A 16,010-nucleotide genomic window follows, 5' to 3' on the forward strand; every position below is an offset into this window, starting at 1 on the left:
ACCTGAAACAAAAAGAAATTCAGCAGACGAAACAGGACGTCCTGTAATTCACATCCTCAGGGAGAGGGTCTTTCAAGAGCTTCTGCCCATAAAGTTTTGACTGATTAAGAAAGCCCTGAGAAGCACCTGACTCAAGACAAAGCAGGTGTAATTTTTTGCTCACAGAACTACCGCTAGTGATAAACACCACTTCTGTTGATTAGAGAACAATTTTTCCCAATGAGATGGATAAACTACAAATTCAGGGATTTTCTTTACCTTTTTCTCTACTACATGGTTCTGCACTTTTACATTCCTTTGTCAGGTCACAAATAACCACTTTGCGTACTGCTCTGCCAGTACCACCAGTATTGGTCCCGTAGTAAAACAATTCTGAAGATCACATCAGATGTGCAATCATCCTTCATATAAGGTCACAAGCACACTTTTCAAATTTTACTGGAAGTTTTGGTTCTTTCAGGTTTGAGATTAATCTATCGATAACGTCTAAAAAGGTGAACAATATTTCTATTGGTTCCTTCATGTAGTTCACGCTAGCACGCGAATCTATATATTTCCTCTTTTGTAGTCACTTGTGAGACACAGAAAAGCCCATGCAGAGTTTGATCTAGGCAATGCCTGAAGAGCAAAGTTTCATCTATCTGTAATCAAAATGGCAACAAAAGGACATCTTTCTGCTCCAGTGTTGTGGTTGCTTCTCCTCTCCATTCAGGTATCCCTGGGTAAGTACATACTTTATTTCACATAAGACAGTGATATAGGAAAAGTATGTAAATTTAGTATAAATAGGTTGTCATTCTATCAACCTCTAAGGCAAAGGGACAAGAAGGTGTTTAAATATGTTTCTGTCTTTGATTTAATCTCCTTGGTGGTCCTGAGATAAAGAAGGGTAAGCCATCCGTAAAAGTTTTATATTTTACTGAGACATTCTCACAGGAATTCAAGTCCAAGTCAAGCTGTAATGGAAACAAGCTGGATATTCTTATTACTGTCTTAACTCTCCTTCTGAACTGGTTGTAGACAGAATTAATAATTCCAGGTCTATGTTCAACATCAGTTAAAATGACGTGGCTGTGCCCTGTGTGTCCAGTGGAATTTGACTGGGTAACACACCATCCCTTCAGTCACTCCTGTATATCTGCAGCTTATTACTATTTGTCTCTCTGCTCTTCTAGAGCTATATGTACATGTTTGAAGCTGGTAATGAGAGACAGATTTTGGAAATCTCTTTTTTTTTCTCTCTACGCATGGAGGTGGCACTATAGCATTGTACTTGTGCTTGCATCCCCATATGATGAGAACAAGACTTCATGGTTGATGCTTTGACGTAGTATGGCCCTGATCTTAAAGGTTCTCACCAGTTGTGTGGATGCAGTCACAGTTCATGCAGCAGGGAAGAGGAGGCACTCTTGACACACATTTTCACAATATGAAACGTTTTTATTTAGACATCTTTCTAGCAGTGCTTGAGTGTCAACTGAGCTGTACTGTAGAAATGAGAGTGAGTTTTCTGCCAACTTCTTTTTAATGTCAGGGAATAGTAACAGACTGACTGGAAGGTGCAGACAAGGGTAGCTTTACCTTGACACCATCATCAGCACCTACCACCCTCATCTCTGCTCTGGAAGTACTTGCACTCTCCATGCTTCTAAAGACCACTGATGTTCCCCAGGCAAGGGGCATTGTACCAGCAGTGAAGGAGGCACAACCCTCAGGGAATGAGCTGGCAATCTACTGAAAACCTCCTCTTAGGGCCTGGGTACAGGAATGCATGGCTCATTTTCAGCCCTTGTCTATGAGGAGAACCGGATCTTCAGCCAGAGCAAGTAAAACTGATGCCTTCTTACCTTACCCAAGCAGAACACCAAACCACTGAACTCAATGAAGGTACTTGTGGGACATGCTATGGCATGTGAGGAAATACAAAACAGTGTGTCTGTATGAATCATAAAAAATTCACAGTAGACTGATTACAGCAAATTATAGCTTTTATTAGGGAATATTGAAATCTGTTGATTGAGTTATGCTTGCCTCTGAATCCTCTTGCATGCTATTACATGTTGAAAACATCAGATATTGGATTATTTAAAAATTCAAGTGCAAAGAGGTCAATTAGTTGAGCTTGTTTTGCTCCTGGACATGGCTTATGGATATGGGTTATCTGATTCCTTTAAAAATGTATTATGAATTCAACTTTTCTTAGGATTCATTTATCTTTTAAATGTATAAATGTTTTAGCTAAGAAAACTCTTTTTTGGACTACATTCTTCAAATAGAGTGTGAGTTGTTCTCCAGAATATTTTTCAGAAGTCTTATAAGACTTATTACAGAAAGATTATGTTCCTTCTGAGACAACATGTTGAAAGAATAAAGTGATTTTTGAGTTATCTGAGGCTTGTGCTAGGTATGTGAGAGATGTTCTTATTCAGGAGACTCGAGGAAAGAGGACAGTTTGCAGAAAAAATAGCTTTTGGAAGTTATCAACTCTCAGTCACTTGAGTAACAATCTTTTTTTTATTTCTAAATCCATATGATAGGCAGAAAATTCGGTGGAAGTCCAGCAGTGTTAGCAAAGAGGTAAAACCTTTGCCTGTGTTTATAAGAGGTGATCATGTGTCAAAGTCACATTGTCTGTGTCTGATAAAGCAGTGAAGAATCGGGCTACAGACCACATGAAGATGGAGGCAAAACTGCCTTCTAGTTGACTGCTGCTAACAGTTTAGTATGGATTAAGAAATGAAACAGTGGTTAGTTACTGAAAGAAGTGGCTGCATTAGCACCAGTTCATGGGCTAAAACTGACATACTTGCAGCGTCTAGAGAGAAGAATTAGTTGACCTTATCATCCCTCTAGTAGCAGGCCTGGACCCCCTGGTCTCTCTGGTAGCCAACTCCTCCAGTTACCTCTCTCCCAAAGACACATACACTTGGCTCACAGGTCAATTAACCCATGGGATAATCTAGCTTGATATACACTGGCAATCACATACTGATATGCCGTACCCTCGCTCACTCCAGTTGCTGGTGTCTGTTGTGGTGTGCTTTGTGAATCACACAGTGGGGATGTTACTCAGCATTTCCTAGCCCTGATAAGTCAGAAGAAGAGAAAGCTTGCCTGTCATTAGAAATAACTTAAATTTTAGCTGTGCAGTTTGGTCAAATTTGTAAACACAGATAAAGCTCCTTGCAAAAAAACCTTTGAATTGAACTATTTAGAAAGGTGAACCAACTAAGTCTGATGTAAGAGTAAATTAAGAGCAATAATAATCTCATTAACCATATGTAACAGATAATCATGATCAGGCACTGTCCTTTCCATAATCTTGATATGTCTCTGTGTCTGAAGGTGCTGATGAATTGAGGCTGTCAAACGGAACTGGCCCCTGCTCTGGGAGAGTGGAAGTAAAACACGAGGAGCAGTGGGGAACTGTGTGTGATGGTGACTGGACCATAGAAGATGCTGAGGTTGTTTGTAAGCAACTACAATGTGGATCTGCTGTTAAGGCCCTTAATCGAGCTCCTTTTGGAGAAGGGACTGGACCAACATGGTTGTATCGAGTCGATTGCCGTGGTGATGAATCTGCTCTCTGGAACTGCACACATACAGGATGGGGTGCTTTTACCTGCCCTCATTACTTTGATATTGGAGTGATCTGCTCAGGTAAGAATTCATTCAGCCTTGCAGAATAGAAAAAAGATACGAGGCTGGGATCAAACTTTGTCCTAGTACTGCCTCCATTCAGCCACAGCAAGTTGCACCAGCACTAAGTCTTCTACTGACTATATGTGCAAGTCTACTTTGCCTGGGCACAGCAGTGACATAGAATGGACTTATTAAATGACATAGAAGAGAAAAAGAAAATATTTGTTTCTATCACAGCTCTCCCAGGCAACAGGACAGCAGTACTAAACTTCTCTATGACCAGGAATGCGAGCTAAAAAAGCAAGTGTAGATGGAGAAGCAAGAAAATACAGTGTTACGCCATACAACTGCCTTCCTTCTCCAGATCTTCACATAAGTTAAGACAGGACAGTCTTCAATGGCAAACAAATCCAATATCTGTTTGGCTGCTTCTTCTGCAAGATGTGATTGGTTTTGCTCTTTGGATAAAGCATGATTGCATGAGGTTTTTCCTTCCCAGCTTCAAACCTTACATTTGTCGGTTTTGATTTTTATAAGATTCCTCTCAGCCCATTAATACAGCCTGTCTAGATCTCTGAATGGCAGCTTTGCTTTCATGGTTATCTCCCTCCACCCCCCAAAATGATAATAGTGTACTCCATCACCTCCTCCAGGTTGTTGGTAATGTCACTGAGCAGAATGGGTCCCAGGAAAGACCCAACAAGTGGTATTCTGCTTGCTGCCAGTCTTCAGGTAGAGTGCAACCCCCCAGTCATGACTCTCTGAGCCTGACCATTCAATCGGCTGTTTAACCATGTTGTCCTTCCACCCAGACCGTAATATCCTAGTTTTTGGACATAAGAATATTGTGCAAGACAGCGCTAATGACCATGCTAAATGTAAGGTAAATTACATGAGCTGCTGTCCCCTCATCCATAAATCCACTTTTACGAGACAAAGCAATAAGGTCCCACAGCCATGATACACCCTCAATAAATCCATGTTGACTCTTCCTATTCATCTTCTTGAGTCCAGAGATGTGTCCCAGGAGGATTTACTCCATAATTTTCCCAGGCACCAAAGAGATACTGATCAGCCTGTAGATCTTCAGTCTGTCTTTTTAGCCTTTTATGAAGATGGGTGCAACATTTCCTGTTTCCTCTTCCTGGAAAGAAGGAAGCTTTGGCTTCCTATTCATTTAAATAATGAAGTCTCGTGGACACACACTAGTAAATGGCTATTTATTTATCTGTTTAGGGGTTGCTACTTCTCAGTCATTGGCAGATGTTCAAAGATTCCCTAATTCTATAGCTTCCCAAGGACTTAATATTTTCACATACTAAGAAATAAGCAATCTCATACACCATTTTCTTTCTTGTCAGTGGCATACAGGAATTGCCCCAATCACTATTTAAAAGTATCAGTGGTCCTCAGAGAAGTGACGTGACTTGCCCATGAAGGTATATGAGTTATGAAATTAGGTCAGTACAATCAACCTTTGATGCTGGGTTTCTTGGTGGTTTTTTTCCACAGGCTTCTCTGGTCTACGTCTGACTGGAGGGGACACCGCCTGCTCAGGAAATCTGAAAGTAAAGCAAGAAGAAACTTGGGCTACTGTCTGTTTTTCACACATTGATTTCAAAACTGCCTCTGTTATATGTAATGAGTTAGAATGTGGCCAGGCGGTGGATATCTTGAGAGGAACTCACTTTGGTGACAGACATGAACTGATCTGGCAAGAAGAGTTTCACTGTGTAGGGAATGAGACTCACCTTGCACACTGTCCCAGGAACCTACATCACACTAACACGTGCTCTCATGATGCCACTGTTGTATGTTCAGGTGAGACTTTGGACTGGAGAACATAATTTGTGTCCTATATGTCTTCTTCCTGTTAACCCACAGTTCAGAGCCTCTGCACACTCATTTCTGTGATCCTCAGGATTCTTGGATGCTTCCCCTATCACACCTCAAGGGAGGCCAGGACGCTACAGAGAGCAGCCCTGCCATCTCTCATTCACTCCACTGAGAGTCTATATTTGACATGGGCTGTTCTAATCACTTCACTACTGCACCAGAGGCAGATCTCAAAAGGGCTGTAATTTCTTTTATGCTATTAGAGACATGCACTCAATAGTGCTGAGAATTCTTTACACATCTTTCTCTTATAAAAGGAGAAATGGCCAGAAAAGACAAGCAGGAATATGGAGAAATTAATTTATTTCCTGTGGTGACAGTGCGTATGTTAACCCCTGGCACTTCAGCTAATTAAAAAACTGGGAGAGGTATCATACCTCCAAAAGATTGAAGGAGGCACAAGTTACAAAATTCAGTTATTAAAAAAAAAGTTGTCAGAGGCCTAGATGACTTTAGTTGTGATTGACAGGTAACATCACTTAAGAACTCCCTATGGTCATGACTGCTGGGGGATCTACATACTGCTAATGTACTGCCACCCCCTGCAAAAGTGAAGATTAGACCTAGCAAACACAGCTTTTTTTCTGAGGCCACAATTTCAAAGGGGTAAACTAAGCATGGGGCAGAGGTTCTGGCAACACCCTGTCACAAAACCAGCCTGGATAAGGACTGCAGTTCATGTCTGTTTCCCAGTCAAAGGGCTGCAGTCTGTTTCAAGACTGCCTTGGACACTGGCCCGCTGGCCACGGTGACCTGGAGCACTGGCTGGGGAGCTGTAGCAGCCAAAAAGCTCAGTTAAGGTATCTAACAGGTCTTGGCTCCTATCTCTCTCTCTCAAGAGTCTCTGCTCAGAGCTGAAATCCAGCTCTCATTGGGGATACTATGCAAGGACCACGTAAAGATAGGAAGTAACAGTGTGAGAAGGCAGAGGGACTACATGGGGCTGGTAGCAGCACACAATAGTCCTACCCATGCCACACTTAATTTATTGTGAGTATGCTGATGAGTATGGCCTGTTGTGTTCAGAGCCTTACGCTGGGACATGGATAAAAGCTCAGAATTGCACACTGTAGTTGCTGCTTGCTGGGAAACATGAGATAACCAACTACTGGGAGAGAGAGTGCTACTGGTAGCACTTATTCTGAGTTTCTCACAAGCAAGGTAGTGCCAGAACTGCCTCTGCAAGAAAAGATGTTGTAAAGTAGCAGCAGTACTGTGGGGGGGAGGAGAGAGCAGAGCAGAAAAGGAGAGATTGAACTTAGAATCAAAAAACTTTTAGTCATGCAGTGCAGGCTACAACATGGACAACACAGACTTTTTTTTTTCAGAGCTGGCTCATCAACAACCTGCTTTCCAATAACCTGAGACACAGTGAGTGACAGTTCCTTGCAGCTAGTTTCTTGCAGCTTACAATTTTCGGTGCAATAGCACAAAAAACCAAAAAGTAACAGCTAAGTTCCTTTATTCTTCCTTCAGGTTATGGCGGGTACAGGCTGGCAAACGGGAGTACCACATGTTCAGGGAGAGTAGAGCTTCTTCATGGAGGCACATGGGGAACCCTCTGTGACTACCTGTGGGATTTATCAGCTGCCAATATCCTCTGCCAGCAGCTAGACTGTGGAGTTGCCCTATTGATACCAAGGGGACAGTCCTTAGGGAAAGGAAATGGATCTGTCTGGAATGGCACATTCAGCTGCAAGAAGAATGACTCACTCCTGAGAGACTGTCCTGTGAGTGCGCTAGGTCATGATAAATGCCCTGCTGGAAAAGATGCTCGTGTGGTATGCTCAGGTAAGCAGTGGAAAGGTATAAGAGGAGAACTGAAAAACACCTTCTTTGAGGAAAGATACCAACCCAAAATTCAGGGGAGTCTGTGGAGTTATGTTCCATCTTTTGTCTGCTGCTACAGGAGTCAAGGTTGCACTTCCTCTGTACCACAAGGTCGCTCTCTGTGAAAGGCTCCTAGTGTCAGGGAACAGCAAGAGCCGGGCTGCTCCACAGGGTGGGATGAGCTGGGGGCAGAGAGTGAGGACAGCACAGGCAGAGTCCTTACCACCAAGGCACAGTCTAAAGCATCTGCAGAGAGGACAGAGGAAGGTATTGGTAATAAGGTCTATGGACAGTCCCAGACAAGTCAAAGCAATCAATCAAATGCAGGGTCCATGCGGAGAGAACAGCCAGACATAGCAAGAAACAAGACTGGAGACAGTTACACCTGCCACGTACTCGAGACAAGGAACTGAATTCCTGCTCCAGGTTTAAGTGAGGCTTGGACCAGCAGTCTGAGGATGCATAGCTGTAGGCCCTAGGTGAGGCTAGTCCAAACAATTAAGGTCTCAAAACCTAGTGCCCTGATTTTAAAAACAGCAAAGGGGACCAGATCCTGATTTCTAGTCATTCTTCTGAGTAAAACAGGGTGGACTGAAGTCTAGTTATGAGTATGGAAGTTCCAGTGGCCCAGTGAAGCCATTTTTACCATTGAATGATAAGGAAAACTCATTCCCATTTCCCAGTCACTTCCAGGTTGTGCCCATGAGCAGTTACAAATGTAAAGTTTCGGTACTCACTTTCTCTTACATTCAGGGTGTGCAGGGGGCAGGTTGGTGAATGGCACCACATGCTCTGGCATAGTGGAGATCCGCCATGAAGGCACGTGGGGAAGACTCTGCCACTCCCACTGGAATTTGCAAGCTGCCAGCATTCTCTGCCGTCAGCTAAACTGTGGCTATGCAAAGTCAATCCAGATGGAAGACCATTTAGCGGATTGGAATGGGCCTATATGGAGAGATGCTTTTCACTGTGAAGGGACAGAGTCCTGCCTGTGGGATTGTGCTCAAGTGACTTTGGGCAATCCAACCTGTTCAGCCAAAGAAGCAGCCACTGTAATTTGCTCAGGTAAGTCAGAAGTGCCCTTTAACGTGCAGTGCAACTTCAGACCAGAGCAGTGCTGGTGATCTCACTCTCACAAGCAAGTCTGGTATGTCAGCCTGTTTTAATACTCTTTCCCTTCTTTTACCCCACCCCTCCAGCCTTTTGTTTCAGCATAGAAACTTGATTTAGTAGAGGGATTCACATTGTTTAGATGTGCCTGACTCCCCACAGGATCTAATCTCTGAGCTGAGGAAGCCTTTCTTGCTTCCCATTCCAGACCCTTCTGTACCTGAAAGCAAAGAAAGCCTTAGCACAGGCAGTCTCCTTAATCAGTGGTGAGAATTAATTTTTTACCAGCATAGAAAATTGTCTTCCATATGTGTCCTGCAAGTTATCCATACTACAGTAAGAGCAGCAGATATTCTTCAATGTATTTTCCAACTCTCTTGAGCCTAGGTCCCGCTGAATCACTGAGACTCTCAGGTGGAGAGAGCCGCTGTGATGGGCGAGTTGAGATCTCACTCCATGGTGTGTGGAGCAGAGTCCTGGACGACGAATGGGACATTAAGGATGCTCAGGTGGTATGCAGGCAGCTCCAGTGTGGAACTGCTGAGAAAGCCTATTACCTTCCAAAGTCTGAGCGAGGTATGGGTGTTGTTGGCTTAAGGAGTGTCCAGTGTACTGGAAATGAGACTCAGCTGATGCTCTGCAAGACCTACCAGTATCAGACAGTGCCAACTGGAGTTTCTGAAGATGTTGGTGTGATTTGTTCAGGTGAGTTACCTGTGAAAGGCACAGAATGTTTCCTAGGGTTGGCTCCAGGCCACCCTGTGCTGTGGTCTCAGCAGATCTTACATATGCATGAGTCTGAGCTTGATAGTTAAGGAAGCATGTGTAATTTACATAATGCTTTCTTCATCTAAATTTCTTAAAGGATTTATCTTCCAGAATCAAAAGGAAATATTAGAATACAGAAGCCATAAGATCACTAATTTGGCCATGATTGCCACGCATTCTGATTGATATTTGAGAATTAAATAGCTTTTATTTTGTGACATTTCTATATTTATAGATACCTGCAGCCTTTCCTAAGAATATTATAACTGTTTCTACTCTTCTCTGATTTTGTAACCCATCTGTAACAGCAACTGTCTCTGTCTAACTAAACGAGTATGAATAGAGAATAGCTTCTCTGGCTTTAGAAGATAAGGTGACCTCTGCATATACTCAGTATGATCAGATACTCCTCCTTGTTTGCAACATCTCACAGGAATTATTCAAACATTTACATGATGGAGGAGTAGGCCTTTCCCTTTATACAATTTTAGCCTCAAACAAGTTTGGCCTAAGCAAGCATAGCAGAAGAATTGTAATATAACAAAAACATGATGTCTTAAAAATGTTTTAAAAAGACAGCCATTCTGCTGACCTGTGCATTTTGGTTGTGTTGCAGCTTGACAACTGGCTTTTCCTCCTACAGGTAGCAGACAGATCAGGCTGGTGAATGGAACAAAGCGCTGCGCTGGGAGAGTAGAGCTTTATCATGATGGTATCTGGGGCACCATCTGCGATGATAATTGGGATCTATCAGATGCTGATGTTGTTTGCAAACAACTTGGATGTGGTCATGCCATCAAGGCATTTGTCTCTGCTCATTATGGCAAAGGGTCAGGACAGATCTGGCTGGATGACGTGAATTGCACTGGGGCTGAATCTGATCTCTGGGCATGTCCCTCTAGGTCATGGGGCCAGCACAACTGCCAACACAAAGAGGATGCTGGAGTCCTGTGCTCAGGTGTGTTTGGAAAACACTTTTCTGAGCTTGTGGGTTCAAACAGGAGGGTTACATGAAAGTTAACAGTGGAGACTTGCTTGGACAGCCTCTTGCTGTCTTGATTACAAGTGTAGTTGGTCAGCATATCCTCTTGGTCCTACCAAGATGCAAAGGGTCTACAGAAGTCCATATTTTGCATTAGCGCACACACACACACACACACACACACACACAAAATGTGTGTGGTGTGGTGGAATATTTGGGGAGTAAATTAGAGGATTTTGTAAAGATTTCCACAGCAAGGTGCTGTGTGCCCATTACAGTCAGTTGCAGCTCACCCAGAAGCCAATGAAAACAACCCACTGTGAACCAAAGCACTAGAAAATCAAAGTAGATTATGGTGGCTCTGCTCATGCATATTTAGGACAGAGTGGCAAGTTGCAAGAGAAAGGAGAAATGAAAGAGAAGTGGAAAAAGATACTGATGGGAACATGGCTGGAGATATGGTTTCCATACCAGATGAGGTATGTCTCTGAGAGGGCTATGGCCCGTGGTTAAGTAACACTGGAAAAGGTACACTCCTGAAAGGACTGCAGGCTATGGAGGACCCACACGGGTTCAGGTACAACACCTGAAGGGAGTGCAGCCTGTTAGGGCCCATGATGGAGCCAGTACAAATTCTGAAGGGACTGGAGCCCGTGGAACATCCATGCTCCACAACACAGGTAGAACCAATACAGGCAGTTAGCACCGCAAAAAAAAAAAAGATTATATACACAGGCAGGAAAAAAATCCCCATGTCATAAGAAGTTTGTGGCACTGAGCATCCCAAGAGATGAGAGACACTGTCGGCACTGAATCAGAGCCACAAAGGAGCAGAAAATAACTACTCCCCTCTAATGCAAGAAGTCCTAGCTGCATATGCAGAGGGTGTCTGAGTGCCACTGAAGTGAATGCAGACAGATCATTTAAGTTATGCCCTACACTAGTTGTTCTAAATTTTAGGTTCAAGTATTCACTACTACTGAGGGAAGAGCAACCACAACTACATGACAAACATGCCTACTGGCCCTTTGCCAATCAGCGCATATTGATTCAAGCTCTGGATCAGGATTAGCTGAATTTACTAAGTCAGTGGCCAGCAATCAATAGTATGAGGAAGACCAAATGTGTTTTACTATAAAAGCCCTAGCATATGGTAATACATATCTGGATTTCACTCATCACAGCCAAGTTCCTAGAAGAATCAGGCCCTCTAATTCCATTTTTATGTCTTCACTTCCAGATTTCTTGGCTCTGAGGCTGGTGAATGGCAATGACTGTGCTGGGCGTCTAGAAGTTTTCTACAATGGGACATGGGGGAGTGTTTGTTCCAATCGTATGACTCAAGTCACTGCAGTAACTGTATGCAAACACCTGGGCTGTGGAGATGGAGCGGAAATTGCAGAAGATTTCAAATACGGCAGAGGTTCTGGGCCCACATGGTTGGACCACATTGAGTGCACTGAGCAACATAGCTCTCTCTGGCAGTGTCAGTCAGACCCCTGGGATCCTCAGTCATGTGATAACCGAGCAGAAGAGACCCACATTTCTTGCACTGGTAATCAGAAATACATTTATATAGAATTGCCCAGACATTAACCTATGCACACATATAGGGACATTGCAGTAATTACCTTATGTTTGCTTGTTATATAGTATACATTATTTCTAGTTTCATGCAAATGGTAGAAATATTTTTGTCTACATCCTTGACGTAAATGAGTGAATTAAAATTACATGATTGTCACGGAGTGCAGTTACCCAGTGGAAATCCTAAGGGATTCCCCAATAGGACGGTGCAGTTGCATATTTTTTAAGCAAAAATCTATGACACACAAGTCACCCTGTGAGATCTGAGTTAGGAACAGACTTCTCAAGAAGTCTAGAGGCAGGTATGTGTTTCTACATGCATGGAGGCATATCAGTGCACATGTACATGCATGCACACATAGGCATGCTCATAGCCATGGATAAGTGTACAAATCAGTTTGGCTCTAAAGATCCACTTCTAATGCCTGCTCTTGTGACAGTATTTCATACCCCTGGGTATGAATATCTATATTCATATATATTCACTATAATATAAATGAATTCTAGATGACATTCGGATATCCTGAGAGGGATTGCAGCTGCCTCATGTGAGAAGAAAGAAAGCATAGCCAACAGGAAGATTATTTTACTTACAGCAATAGCCAAACAGCAATCCATCAAGAACTAAGCAGGCCACACATGTATGTCAGGAAAAAAATTAACTTGATGGTTAATTTTCAGGCAATTTACACTCCCTTACTTTTTTTCAGAAAACAATTAAATTATTTACTTCACTATTTAAATTCTGCAGGAAGAAAAGAGGCAACATCTCCAGCCACATTTCCTAAGTGTCCAAACTCTACAAGGTGTTCAGGTACTTTGACCTCTTTGTTTTCCCTTATTTGTCACTCTGAAGCTTCCTGCTCTTTCAGTAAAACAGAAGGTTTCTGTGTTTTGCAGACAGGGAGAAGTTACGAGTCATAGGAGGAGAGGATGAATGTTCTGGCAGAGTGGAGATTTGGCACCAAGGTTCCTGGGGAACAATCTGTGATGACACCTGGGACGTGGCAGATGCTAACGTTGTATGCAGGCAGCTGGGCTGTGGATCTGCTGTGTCTGCTCTGAGTGAAGCTGCCTTTGGGGAAGGGACTGGTCCCATCTGGCTGGAGAAGGTGCACTGTAAAGGAACAGAGCTGTCTCTTTGGGACTGTCCTGCCAAGTCTTTGTTTGGCAAAAGCTGTGATCATAAGGAAGATGCTGCTGTGAATTGCTCTGGTTAGTGACTGGTCCTTTATTACACAGATCTGGGAAGGAGGCAGATAGAGGAGCATTACATCAGCTGTACTTCCCAGTGACCAGTCCTTTCATAATTTTGACTGCAGGAACACACAAATGATATGAAGATATTCTCCCTGTTTTTCACACTTACCTCTTCTTTAATGTAGACTCACTTTCCTTTTGCAGGTACGACAGAAACAACAGCATTACCCACTAGAGCAGGTAAATTCCTTCTTCCTTCTTCCCCCTTTCTTTCTGCCATCAAATGACAGTTTAACATCCCTGATATTGCCTAGCAGGTAAATCAGCAGTTTATTTCAGCTCACCAGAAAGCATCTCCTGCAACCTTTTGTAAAGGAAAACCTAGTGGCACTATCCCCAGCTGCCGAATTTTACCTGCTTGAGCAGGACCCACAACTGGGCAGCAGGTGACCTGCCTCACTCTGCTAGCATGGGCACAGGGTAGAGGAGCAGCTCTCTGGAGGAGAGAGTTCTCTGGGACATCTGATTCGTTTCCTGTTCCTTTTTCATTTCCATTCAGATCCCCCTCGCCGCCCTGCAACAGACAGCACGAGACTTTCAATGCCTGTCATCCTCTGCATTATCCTGGGGACCCTTCTCTGCCTGGTCCTTGCCATTCTTGCTAGACAGATCCAACGTGCCAGGGCACAGCAGAGAGGTGGGTCCCTCAGGACTGGTATGAAATGCCTTCTTGACATGGCTGGCAAGTGTTTAGTTGCCTGGGGAGTTTGAGGGGAGGGGTGACTGAGATGAATTGCATCCGTTGCCACACCAAGATTTTCACTCGTTTTCTGGCAGTGAAGTGGCCCAGCAGTGCATATCCTCAGTCAGCACATCTTGGTGACTTTGTAGGTACCAACCTGGCCATGCAGCCCCTTTAGGGCATTTGTCCTTTTCAAGACCCCAACCCGAGTATGAGCATAGACTGTGTGAGTGATCATTACCTTTTACTTTCAGACTCCAGACTATCCTATGACCCCTTCTCCGAGGCTGTCTATGAAGAGATTGATTATAATCTGATGGGGGAAAAGCAGGTCGTGACTTTCCTCTCAGGTCTGTGTGTCTTGCTCTTCTCAAGGGAAAGCTCTTTCTGGTGCCCCTGACCCCTGTCTGATACTTTGTAGCTCCCAAATCTACCGGAAAATTAAAAATTCCTAGATTTGAGGAGAGGAGTTTTCTGCCCAGTGGACTCTGCCAATTCCTCTCCTAAGGACAATTTGTTTTGTGCAGCCATAGACTATAGATCAGTATAGGTCAAACAAAACAAACAAAAGCTTCTTGCTGCAATTATTTAAAGCAGGGACAAATAAAGGAATAATTTGCATCTCTCTGCCAGGAACTGTGCCCCTGTAGGCTTCCTCCTGTGGATTGCTTTTCTCCCTTTGTGGCTTGTCTCCCCCATGAGCCATGAGAGTGTTATGGGACCCCTGAGGGATTCTTGGTTATTCCACTGTAAGCCTTGCAGGAGTAATGCTGACTGCCAAAGAATCTGTTGAACTTGGATGGTATTACTCGAGCCTGCTCTTTTTCTCATGATGCAGTCTTAGCAGATAAGGAGAGTTTAATCTGATACCACATTCTTTCTCATTTACCTAGATTCTTATTCAGAGAGTTCAAAAACAAAGGCACAGTTTTATAGAGGAGATGATGAAGAAAATGGTCCTGGAGCAACTCAAGGTAATGATCATACAAAGAAAGAGATCCCAGATCAGAGTAGTTTTTAATTCCAAAATTTTCATTATTAGTGATTAAAACTTTTTCATTGCTGCACTCCATGTGCTAGTGATGTTTTGATGTGAATCAAAATTTTCTTTTTAACTCTTGTGGTGGAAGAATGTCATACAATCTCATATACAAGTGCTAGTTTTCTCTTCTATATGAGAAGTTTGAAATAGACGTTTGCTGATAGTGTTGCACACGCCACAGGATCCGGTCACGTGAATCCAACAATTTGATAACTGCGTCTCCCAGAAATTTCAACTGTAACAGCTTGTAAACTATTGCTTTATTTCTGAGAAAAATGAGGAGAATTAAGACAGAGGAAAGACATGCTCCAAATAAGAACACCGGCATACAATTTGAATAGGTTAGGAAATTTTAATCCAAGAGGTCTGAAGAAAATGCAGATTCCCAGCTGCAGGGTTTTGGTTTGGTTTGGGTTTTTTTTAAATTTGAAATAGCTGAAGGAGAGCAAGTGTTTGAAAAAGAGCTGAAATTTTCTAGAACTGATCAAAAAGCTCCTTTAGCTGCTACCTGGTCTCCAAGAGATCAACTTCAAAAGGCACAAGCAGTTTTGGACCTCAGTTGCCCATACATCAGACTCTGCTGCATCATGTCCTTAATTTTATTGTCCATTGCTTTTTTAATACTGATTTTTTTTAGTTAAAAATAAATTAAAAGCTTTTTCTTACTTGTTTTGAAATGCTTATAAAGATGATAATTATTCCAAATAAGATCTCTTTTTCTTATTCAGATTGAGTATCGATTGTTACATAAAAAGTAAAACAGGAGGGCTTTAATTTATTTTCATGTTTATACACATATTATTTGTAAGTATATGTATATACCATAAAACTGTGAAAACTAACATTCTCTGAGGGATGGATTCCAGTTAAGTACAGACATGTCAGTATTAAAGCCTTGTATTGCTGGATCATCAGCTACTGCTTTCTCTAGTGGAAGAACTCTCCTTGTTACAGCTAACACCTGTACTGTTCCAGAGATCTTTCCACTGCCTGAAAATGCCCTGGAAAATGACTATGATGATGCGACAGAAGCTCCTGGACCTAAAGATGCTTCTCTTTACGGGCAGAATGAACAGGAAATCATTGGGAACCCTGGAGAAAGTGACAGAAACAAGGACTCACAGACAGGTGAGGCTAGAAGAGCAATGCTGTTAGTTTTCGTAATCTATAATTACTGAATTGAACTCAAAGATAATCAAGGTGGAAGGTAC

The 16,010-nt window shown here is 42.8% G+C and overlaps 1 protein-coding gene across 1 annotated transcript; it reads left to right on the forward strand.

Annotated features, from left to right (window-relative positions):
- The first annotated feature begins 583 nt into the window (after positions 1-583).
- On the forward strand, positions 584-15,977 carry LOC127468014 (antigen WC1.1-like). Its single transcript, XM_051780709.1, has 15 exons — positions 584-722; positions 3,346-3,660; positions 5,155-5,463; positions 7,015-7,329; positions 8,122-8,433; positions 8,866-9,183; positions 9,890-10,204; positions 11,469-11,783; positions 12,567-12,629; positions 12,716-13,030; positions 13,220-13,255; positions 13,575-13,716; positions 14,019-14,107; positions 14,663-14,731; positions 15,775-15,977. The coding sequence occupies exons 1-15, from the start codon at positions 653-655 to the stop codon at positions 15,975-15,977; spliced, it is 3,186 nt and encodes a 1,061-aa protein (XP_051636669.1). The 5' UTR covers positions 584-652.
- The last annotated feature ends 33 nt before the right edge of the window (positions 15,978-16,010 follow it).

This window comes from Manacus candei, unplaced genomic scaffold (genome assembly GCF_025592945.1).
Source record: "Manacus candei isolate 608988 ecotype Guabito, Panama unplaced genomic scaffold, ASM2559294v1 h1tg000014l, whole genome shotgun sequence".
NCBI classification, from domain to species: Eukaryota; Metazoa; Chordata; class Aves; order Passeriformes; family Pipridae; genus Manacus; species Manacus candei.

Bases quoted from the DNA above. Each gene is read 5' to 3' on its own strand.
- LOC127468014 (XM_051780709.1), top strand. From the start codon at position 653: ATGGCAACAAAAGGACATCTTTCTGCTCCAGTGTTGTGGTTGCTTCTC. The intron at 10,205-11,468 runs GTGTGTTTGGAA...CTTCACTTCCAG, and splicing joins TGCTGGAGTCCTGTGCTCAG to ATTTCTTGGCTCTGAGGCTG. The intron at 11,784-12,566 runs GTAATCAGAAAT...TAAATTCTGCAG, and splicing joins GACCCACATTTCTTGCACTG to GAAGAAAAGAGGCAACATCT.